General features: G+C 50.0%; 1 protein-coding gene across 1 annotated transcript; it reads left to right on the top strand.

Moving 5' to 3' along the window:
- The first annotated feature begins 817 nt into the window (after positions 1-817).
- Positions 818-4,683, top strand: LOC131395294 (membrane-spanning 4-domains subfamily A member 18-like). Its single transcript, XM_058527226.1, is given in 3 exon segments — positions 818-925; positions 1,665-1,811; positions 4,654-4,683. Coding segments are annotated over 3 exon segments (285 nt in total).
- Positions 4,684-10,894: the final 6,211 nt, after the last annotated feature.

Raw genomic sequence — 10,894 nt, 5'->3', positions numbered from 1 at the left:
TCTGCAAAACAGTAAGTCGTAGCAATAATGGCTTGCTGGAGGAATTGCCTGATATCTACAGGGCTATGAGGCATAAACACCCATGGTTGCTGTAATCGTTACTGTAAACCACCCCAGTGGAAGACCTGCTGCCTTCAAGAAAGCAAGGAATGAGCTCAAAGTCCAAGGAAGAAGTGGCCCACACTGCCTGCCAGGGTCTCGGTTTACGCTGCCAAACATTCTGCCATTCGTATGTCACCTGGTAGATAAAGCATTCTTTCTGAGAAATGAAAACATAGAGAAATGAAGATAGCAGTCAGAAAAAAATAAATTTGAGTCTCAGATCCACTATCACGGGTTGCTCTGCATAGCCTCCCATCCCACAACTGTCCTTGGGTCCAATCCCAAATTCCCAGGAAAACGATCAGCCCAGTTGGGGACAGTTGTCCATCCCCAGGCCAACCAGCTGTGCCCAGGGCAGGAGGCAGGATGGAGAGGTATCCTCTGCTCTCTCAGAAAACTCAAGGCAGGCAGATTGAAGTATCAATCTCAGGGACCTGAACAAAACCACTACCCAGATCATATCTACAAAGTATCTACAAGGAGCTAAGTAGCCTCAGGAAACCTAGTCTTGCAAATCCAAACTCATAAAAAGAAAACAGCATGTCCCAAGAACATGGACTACAAGGAAAGCAAGAAGTTTATATTGTATAATATTATGGTAGGTGATTTTTATCTTAATGATTATGAAACTAAAGAATGGGGTAAGCTGCATTGTTCATTTTATCAGAGGAGAGAAAATGCACCTTCTTAAGTGTTTTGTAACAGTTGTAACACCATGACAGAGCAAGAGGTTGGACCCAACTGTGTGCCTGGCATTACTGACCCAGGTAAGGTCCATGTCATCCAGCCCAGGAACTCTGTGGCTTCTGGAAGCCTTGGGAAGGCAACCTTTGGGGGTGACCACTTACTCAACCTCATCAAGAGTGACAAAGGGTGATGCAGGAAGATTGAATTTACAAAACCCACTCATCCAGAATCCAGTGGGAGTGAAAAATGCTCAGAGTCAACCCACTGTGCTCCAGTAGCCAGCAGGAACGGCCAATTTGCAGCCCCCACCCAGAGTGTCCAGTACTCATTGGGAACTACTGTAGAGGAGGAAGACAAATCCTCTATCCTCTGGGTCCTTCTGGCTGGGGTACGAATTGAATCAACATGAGACAGAATAACAGGAGAAAATCAAACAAAACTTTATAACATGTGTACGTGGGAGAGACCCAGGAAAAACTGGGTAACTTGCCAAAATGATGGGGGCTCTCATCTTAAATACCATCTTCAGCTAAAGACAAAGGAGGATGTTGGGGGTGGGGGGAGTCAGCCATAGGAGATTACTAGAAAAGCACAGTAAACAAGAGGAAGGTTATTATTCAGATTTAAGTCCTCGACTTCTGTATTGGTAAGAGTTTTTAGAGATAAGGTCATCCTCCCTTCTTCCTGGTACAGAGAGAGAGAGAGAGCTTTACAAGTGGAGATTTCCCTTACAAATGTAAATGTATCTTACAAAGGGTATATTCTACTTTTCAGAGCTTCTCCCTTGTCTGCAGTTTTCAAAAGTAATAATCCTCATGCCAAAGAGACACATTTTGGGGTGGCCAATTCTGATCCCCCACACTACGGATCTCCAGAATATGCTTGAGGACCCTCAGAATCCTCCAAAACTTATCCCTGGGCCAATGCATACCTCAAACCAGTCACAGTGGAACATGTAATTTGGATCATCTCCTACATTTGATCCCAAGAAATTCATACACGAGGAGGTCAGAAGGTTAGGGGTGACTGTAGTTTCTTTTTCTCTCCAGTTTGGGTCACTTCATAAGCCCAAGTTGAGTGCACCTGTCTGAGGAAGGGAATGGATATAGAGGGCAAAGTACAAAAGGGGAAGTAGCAGTCCCTGGAGGCTGGACCCAGAATGACCCCACAGAGGCCAGCCCCTCCCTTGCCTTCCTCCCACTCCCCAGTCAGATCCTTGGTCTTTGGGGGAGGTGGTAAAATTGATAAAATCTCTCCTGTCCAGCTATCAGGGGCAAAGGTCAGCAAAAGTTTCATTGAACCCACCATTGGCCATGTGGGAGATCAAAATGGGCCACCTCAAAATATGTCTCTTTACCTTGATTATTTTCTCTGACGGATGTTTGACCTCCCCCACTAACTGCCTAAAGAATTTAACATAGAAGACCTGTTCCAGGAAGGAGCCACTACCACATGATGGCTGTCATAGAATGTAAAACAGATGCTGTGATAAGAAAGGCACTAACAAACCCTTCTTATCAAAAATTCTGTCTCTCCAGCCACATTTTCTATAGGTGGCCCTGTAAAGAGTTGTCTGACAAACATTTGCATTTCCATCTCCATGTGAATTGTCTCCTTCCCCTCTAAAATCCCAAACCACTAACCCCCAACACCCTCCTCACCTTTAGCTGAATATACTTAAGGAACAGCTTAGTCAGAATGACGAGTTGCTCAGTTTCTATTTTCTGAGTTTCTCCCATGTATACGTGTTATGAAACTTTGTTTGATTTTCTTCTGCTATTTGGTCTCATGTCAATTTAATTTGTAGCCCCACAGAAAGGACCCAGCGTGGGTAGAGGATATTATTCCTCCCCCCTCAGCCATAAGTCAGTCCATCCAGGCATAGGGGAGGAAGAAATAATCCTCTACCCTCTAGGTCCTTCTGGCTGGTCTAAGAATTAAATTGACATGAGACAGATTAATAGGAGAAAATCAAATATAGTTTAATAACATGTATACATGGGAGAAACCCAGGAAAACTGAGTAACTCGCCAAAATGGCAGAAGCCACTACTTTAAATAGCATCTTCAGCTAAAGACAAAAGAGAACATTGGGAGTAGTGGTTTGGGACTTCAAAGGGGAGGGAGGCAATTTACACAGAGTTGGAAAAGCAAATGTTTGAGAAACAAATGTTTGTTTGGCCATATATAGACAATGTGACCTGAGAGAGAGACCTTTCATAAAAATGGGCTTAGTAAGGATCTTCCCAGTCTATCATGTCCAGACTTATCTACAGTGATGGCCTGTCCTGGGGACAGGCCTTCTATCTTACATTCTTTTCAGCAGTTAGGGGGATGGTCAAACTCTCTTTCAGTGTCTTTTGTCCTTAAAAATAATCAAGCCAAAGAGACACATTTTGGGTTGGCCAGTTCTGATCTCCCACACAGGTTTCAGGGCCAGATGGATTTGCTGTGTGGCCTCAGGCATACTCCTTCCCCTCCCTGGGCCTCCACTGCCTCATCTTTAGGAGAAGGTCTAGCCAGCTGCTCTCTTAAGTTCCTTCTAGCTCTGATGTTTCGTGATTTCCTATTCTTTACAAGGAGGTTCCTGCCTCTTTCCTGCATCCTCTGGTTTCATTTGGTACCTTGCAAAGCTCAATTCGATTCCATTTGTGAGTCAGAAACCAGATCTGTCCTGCACCCCACTGGACACCTGGCCAGCTCCTAGCATGTGCTCAACCTATATGCATTCACCCATTCAACACACTCAGCACTCTGCGAGCAGCTGGAGATTTAGAGATGGGCAAGACACCCAGAGGCAGCTGGGATAACATAGCACCAAACAGTGGGTGCTTAGTGCTGGGCTCAGAGTCTGGACACTTCCATTTTTCCTGCTGTTCCTATTTCTTAAAGGGTCAGCACAGCTAGTGATGGAGTTCAGGGCAGGTAGCCCCAAGATGCGCCACTCTGGTATGTGGATTATCTCGAGTTGAAGACAACAAAGGCTCAGAACAATCACGAAGGACATTTGACCTTCCCCCAAACTACCTAAAAGAATTTAAGATAAGATGCCTTTCCACAGGACAAACCATCACCACAGATAACTCTGGGTATCGATAGACTGGGAGGGTCCTTGCTAAGCCCATTCTTCTCAATGTTCTGTTTACCAAACATTTACATTTGTAAGGGAAATCTCCATTTGTTGAGGTACCTCCCTCTCTGTACTGGGAAGGGGGGGGATGACCTCATCTCTAGAAACTTGTCAATGCGGAAGGTGAGCCCTTAAATCTGCATGGTAACCTTACTCTTGTTTACTGTGCTTTTCTCGTAATCTCCCATAGCTGACACCCCCACCTCCAACATCTTCCTTTGTCTTTACCCGAGTCTATTTAAGAAGAGAACCTCTGCCATTTTATTGAGTTACTCACTTTCCCTGGGTCTCTCCCATGTATACACGCTATTAAACTTTGTTTATTTTTCTTCTGCTAAACTGCCTTTTTAATTATTTGGCCAGACATAAGAACCTTAAGGGAAAAAACAGCGAGGGGGAATTATCCCTGACTCCCAAACACTAGTTTAGCCCCTGGCCTAGGGGGTTGCTTATGTGAGAGATGAAAAGGCCACCATAAAGAAACTGATTGCTTCAGTAGCATTCACAGCAACAGGATTACATAACAAACAACTATAAAACCTAACTGGCACGTCACAAGTAGCATTTATTTTTGCTGGGCAGGTCTCCTGATCTGATGTGGGCATGGCCAGACTCTTCGTGTATTTGGGTTCAGCTGAGGGTCAGGTAGGTAAACTTGGCCACCATTTCTCTCACATGTATGGGGCCTCAGCGGGGATGACTGAGATTTTCTCCCTGTGTCTCCCCTTCCTGCAGGCTAGCCCGGACAGGTTCCAAGGTGGTTGAAGATTTTCAAGAGAGAACGGAAGCAGGCAAGGTCTCCTGGGGCCTCAGGTCAGAACTGGTGCAAGACCACTTCTGCTGCATTCTACGGGCACAGGAAATCCCAAGGCAGGCCAGATTCAAGGGTTTGGGAAAACAGACTCCAGCTCCAGCTGCAAGAGATGTGGATACATGGAAGGGTGGTGAACTGGGGCCATTTTTGCAATCAACTTGCCACACTGTTCTATCCCTGGTTAAGCTGAGGGCTGGCCCAGGCGATGCCCTTCTGGACCATTTCCATGCCATTTTGAGCCCACAGGTCGTGTGTCATCTCCTGACTTTGCAGAGAGGCCTTGGGGGCTATTTTGATGAGAACCTGAATCCAGAAACCAGTGCACAAATTCTCTGTGCATACGCCACTTGAATGCCAATCTGTGGGCATACACACTCACACATGCTGACACACTCAAATACACTCACACACATTCACACCCCCACACACTCACATACAACCACATTCACACACTTACACATACACACTCACACATCTCACAAACATATACCCACACTCACACATCTACACTCATGCATGCTCACACATGTTCACACTCACGCACTCACATGCATTCATGCACGTTTTCACATGCTCACACATGTTCCTATGCCCACACATGTTCTCTTACTGACACACCCTCACACACTCACACCCACATTCACACACATGCTCACACACCTCATGCACACATATACCCACACTCACACACATATGCTCACACATGTGCACACTCGTGTACACACAGTCACACAATGCTCACATACCCTCACATATGTTCACATCCACACACGTGTTGTCTTTCTGACACCCTCACACACATGTCCACACCCTCACACACATGCTCTCACACTCACGCCTGCACACGCTCACCCCTACACTCACACAGTCTGCCCCCTGCCACTGGAAAGCTGTGGACTAACCACCCGGCCCCTCCTATCCAACATCGGACGAATTCGGGTGGAAGAAAATCAGGCAGCCACACGATCCCCAGCTTCAGGAGAGTGGAGGCCAATGTGGACCCCACACCCAGCTCTGACACTAACAGCGGGACCCTGGCAGCCCACTTGCTTCTCTGGGCCTCAGTTTCCCCTACTGTAGACTGAAGGAAAGAACTAGACCCTCCTACAGGGCTCTTGTGGCCGGAGGCCAATGACTCCACCAGCAGCTTCCTCGGCCCCCTCAGTCTGTCCAGATGGGTAGAGGCCTCAGAGCCGGGAGGGACTTGAGAACTTCCCAGAGGTGGCAGCTCACAAGCAGAGCAGACTTCCAAGTCCCACACGCACAGCAAGCCTTTCACACGAATATGTGTGAACTCAGGAGAGGCAGCTGCGGGAGACCAGAGGCAGCAGGGAGCAAGCGGCGGCGGGCACGGCGGTGGTGGCAGCCCGGTGAGTACCCGCTGCCCTTCCAGGAGCAGCGGCCAGGCCGCCCAGTCCCCGGGGCATATGAGGGAAGTGGGGCAGGGGTGTGTCAGATCCCAGGCAGGGAGGGAGAGACCACGGGGCAGAGAAGGTTGCCATGGGTGGGTCTTACCCCACCTGTCACTAAGAGGCGGCAGGACAGCTCCCAGGGCTGTCTGAACTACTGGCCTCCCAATGACGGGGACCTGCCAGCTCTGGCCCCACGGGCCCCACTGCACAGGTGGTGGTTGTAAAGGAGGGGCGTCTGTCTTCTGTCCTCAAAGCCAGCCACTGAGACGACTCAGGTATCCCCTAGACACCCTAGGACCCTAACCATCCTCCCTGGGAAATGGAGTCTTCCTCTCCACCCACTCTCAACCCCCACCCCACGGGGGCCAGAAAGGTGACCCCAACCCAGACGCAGGTGCCCTGCCCTTTCCCTTCTCCAAGGGAAACAGAAGGACCTGGCAGGGATTTTGAGCTGGAAAGGGGCTTAGGGGCAAATATTGGCTGACCATTCATTTACAGATGGGGAAATGGAGACCCAGCGAAGGGAAGGGGCTGTCCCCCACCCAGGACCTCACTGGGAGGTGGGTAGCAAAGCAGAGTAGAGCCCTGCGGAGGGACCAGGCAGTGGGTGTGGTCCAGCCTAGTGGGTGTGGGGACCGGGGAGGCCTGCCCTCCTCCATCGTTTGTTTGCCTCTGTCGGCATGCTTTCCAGGCTAGTGGGGCAGGTCTGGGCTGTCCTGGAAGGGCTGGGATCGGAGGATCCCGGACAGCCTCTTGCCAGCCTAATGCCACAGGGTCAGACTGAGATAGAGGGGCAAATTCCTGCCTGAGTGACAAAGTAGCAGGGCCAGGAGGCATAGCTGTAGACAGGGGAAGTAGACAGCCTTGGAAGCCTGGAGCACCTCACGTCCCACCAACATCACAACCTCCCATTTGACAGGTGGGGAAACTGAGACCAGAGAAGTTAAGCAACTTGCCGAAGGTCATGCAGCTGATTAAGCTCGCAGGGTGATAACGTAGATTCTACCCAGGCTAACCCCATGGACTATGACCTTAACCACTGAGCAAAGCTGCCTCCCCGCAGAGGTGCAGATGTGCAGTTCCCCCCACCCAGGATGTGTTCCTGTGCATTTCATCCAAGACGCCCCCCTTAGAGCCTCTCTCCTTCAGCTGGTAAGACCCACCCCATGCTGGTCCACTGTGAATGAACAAAGCTGCTTCTGGCTCCTTGTGAATAAAGATGACGCCCAGAGATGCTCATGAGACAAGTCCTGGCTGCTTAGGGGTGGCTAAGCCTATGACAAGGCTCAGCTCAGCCAAAGGCAGGGATGTTCATGAGTTAGTGCTGGACCAGGAGACCTTGGATCAGTCAAGGGAGCCAAGTGGAGTCAGCGTCCTGGGGCTTGCCGAGGCCATCTGGTGCAGCCCCTGTGTCCCAGCAGTGTGGCCCCTAGATCCGAGGGGCCGCTGGGAGCTGGGAAACAGCAGGACGTAGAGTCAGAGGACCTCGGTTTGTGTCCCAGCTCTATCCCTTATCCTGACCATGTGGCCCTGGGCAAATCACCTTGCTCATCTTCAGAATGACAGGTCATGAGCCTTCTCTCCTGGACAGCGTGTGCAGAGCCGCTGGGTCTCTGCCTGTCCAGGAGGGTCCTGGAGAAAAGCTCCCAGGAAGAGCACAGGTCATCTCCCCAAGTCCTAGAGAAGCAGGGTTCGAGGGCTGGAAGGGATTTCAGGGACCCAGCAGGACCATCCCTCTGCCCCACTTTATAGACAGGGAAACTGAGGCTCATGAAGACTAAGTGACTGGCCCAAGATCATACACCTCACTTAACATCTCTGAGCTCAATTTCCTCATCAGCAAAATAGTAACAGTACCTACCTCATAAGGTTGTTAACAACAGCAGAAGCTAAAAGGCATTGAATGGCTGCTGTGTGTCAGGCACCGTGCTGGGCACTAGATGGGCATTATCCTTTTAAAACTCACAGCTACGATGTAAGGTGACCTTGGGGCATTCCCAGGACTTTTCTGCTGCTCTCAGATGAGACAGCCAGCCCCTATTTAGTCATCGGAGCATCCAGTCTTGTGTTATGTCACAGCTCGTTTAGGGCACCTGGGTCCTCAGCCCAGCACACCGCAGGTAAGAAGGGGACTTGGTGGCCTCCCCTGGCTTCTCCACCTGCTTCCCCTCCTCCTCCCCAGCTGGCTAACTGCAGTTGCTGCCCTCTCCTGGGTGGATAAAGGGAAAGAGGATATGGAGGAGGTAGGGAAGGCTGCACTTGCCTGCTGCTCTTCTGAGCTGGTTTCACCCTCCCTGAGACGGGCGGTGTTCAAGCCGACTTCTCTGCAGAGGTGTTTCATGGGGTCTATGGAGGCACCTCCCCGTGTGTGGGGGGTCTCTCTGTTGTATGTCTCCCCAACAACTCCTCCCTCAACTCAGGAGTCTAGCATATCCAAAATGCAGGGGATACCAATCAATTTCCCCAAGTCTCCTTACCACAAGCCTTTCTGTCTCATCTCAAGGTGAACAGGGATGCATTCTCCTCCCCTACACACACACAGTGCTCAGCTCACTCTGAATGTCCTCTTCCAAAATCCTCTCAATCTCCACTCTCAACCCTTCAGAAGAGGGTGCAAAGTCATGCAGCAGGTTCTCGGTCACCTGTTTTTGCAAGTCCCGCTGGGCTGCCTGTGAGATAGCTCACTCCAGTGTCTGGTGGCAGCTGAAGCTTCTGGGTTGGTTTTTTTTTTTTTTTTTGGTAAGGAAGATTAGCCCTGAGCTAATATCTGTTGCCAATCCCCCTCTTTTTGCTGAGGAAGATTGGCCCTAGGCTAATATCCATGCCCATCTTCCTGTACCTTAAATGTGGGATGCCACCACAGCGTGGCTTAACAAGTGGTGGGTAGGTCTGTGCCCAGGATCCGAACCAGCAAACCCTGGGCTGCTGAAGCAGAGTGCGTGAACCCAACCACTACGCCACCGGGCCGGCCCCTGAAACTTCTGTTTTACCATCTCTGACAAATATGTCAGTCTTCAAGGCCCAGGGCCTGTGCCACTCTACCAAGCTGCAATTTCTGACCCTCAGTTTACTGGTCTGCAAGATGGGCTGAGTAACACCTACCTCACAGGGCTATTGTAAGGATCTGTAGTTCTCATACAGATGATGACTCTTTTTTTTTTTTTTTTTTTTTTGCTGAGGAAGATTTGCCCTGAGCTAACATCTGTGCCAATCTTCCTCTATTTTTTATGGGTCACTGTCACAACATGGCCGCTGATGAGTGGTGTAGGTCTGTACCCGGGAACCGAACCCAGGCTGCCACAGCGGAGTATGCCAAACTTAACCACTAGGCCACGGGGCCAGCCCCCAGATGGCAACTCTTTACAAACTGTCAAAGGCAGTGCATGTGAGTGACCAGCACTACCACTGCTCATTCAGCCTACTGCTGATGTCTAGGTGTTTCCTGGGTCTCTGTCACAGGCAGCTGTTCCCCTTGTGGGTACCTTGCAAGCACCTGGAGGCAGGGGACCATGACTTTCCCTCTCTTCCACCTGCCTCTCTCTGGCACACATGCATTAGTGTTCAGGGTGCACTGGCTGATGGGCTAGTAAGGAAAAAAGAGTTCTCTTTCTAGGTGCCACAGAGCCAGGGGCATGGGCCAGGTGGTCTCTGGAATGAGACAGAGGGGTGGTCCCTGGCCTCAGGCTGCAAAGGTGCTGGTGGTGGCTGCAGGGGGTTGGGTAGAGAGAGCAGATGGTGAGGCTCAGGGACTATGTGACACTTTCATGCCCCCAATTGCCACTTAACCCGTGCTATCAGCAGACAGCCTATTTTTGTAGGTGTTTTCTCTTCTCCTAAGGAGGGTGAGGTCTCAGTTTTAGCGCGTTTCTCACCGCTTGCCTGGGAGAGATGCTGTTAATTCTGCGTGTGCTCCCTTCTGGGGCTGCTCAGGCCCCACCAGACAACCAGCCGTGGCGCTGGCCCTTGGGGACCCCAGAGAACGTTCATGACCCTGCCACCAATTGCCATGGATCTCAGGCGCAGTCTTCCCCTGTCCCTGATGAAATGACAACTATACAGTCAGAGCCGTGGAGTTTTCACCGAGTGAAATTTGTTCCATTTAAAGGTTCTGTCCTTTTGTTCTGAAATTATGTCCTTCCTCCCTCTCAGGTGTTAAATATTCTTTCTAGATGATAGTGAGAACATGGATGATTTCTTTAAATGATTTTGCTTGAGGAAGTAGAGCGTTGGCAAACTCTTCAGTCCCCATTTGTTTTTAATTTACTCATCTGCGAATACCAAGCATTTGAGAACTATTACTTCACAGATTGAAGTACAAGCATTGGTCCCCTCACTCTGACAAAGTAGAATTCAAACCCAGGAGTGGATGAATCACATAAAGTCAGCACCCTTCTACTGAGAGATGGGAGTCCAGGATCTATCCCAGTTCTTCCACTGAGGTGCTGTGTGACCTTGGGAGACACCCTCACCCTCTCTGAATCTGTTTCCTCATCTCTAAGCACAACTAACAGTCCATGCCTGTCTCTCCCTTAGAATGAGATGAGGGCGTCAATGGTCATTATTCACACAGAAGAAGCAAAGACCCATGGGGCGGGTGTGTCCTCCTCAGCCTGGACTCACCATCTCTCTGCCCTCTCACTCTCTCATCCCATTTTCTTAGACTCTCAGACCAGGAAATCTTTAGCAATGACCTCAGCAACTGTCTACGCTTCCCAAATATGTCTGGCAGGGAGGGAAGAGGCCAATGGGT

This window comes from Diceros bicornis, chromosome 31 (assembly GCF_020826845.1).
Source record: "Diceros bicornis minor isolate mBicDic1 chromosome 31, mDicBic1.mat.cur, whole genome shotgun sequence".
Classification (NCBI taxonomy): Eukaryota; Metazoa; Chordata; class Mammalia; order Perissodactyla; family Rhinocerotidae; genus Diceros; species Diceros bicornis.
Note: the sequence above shows the minus strand (reverse complement) of the source record. Positions and strands in the feature narration are given on the sequence as shown.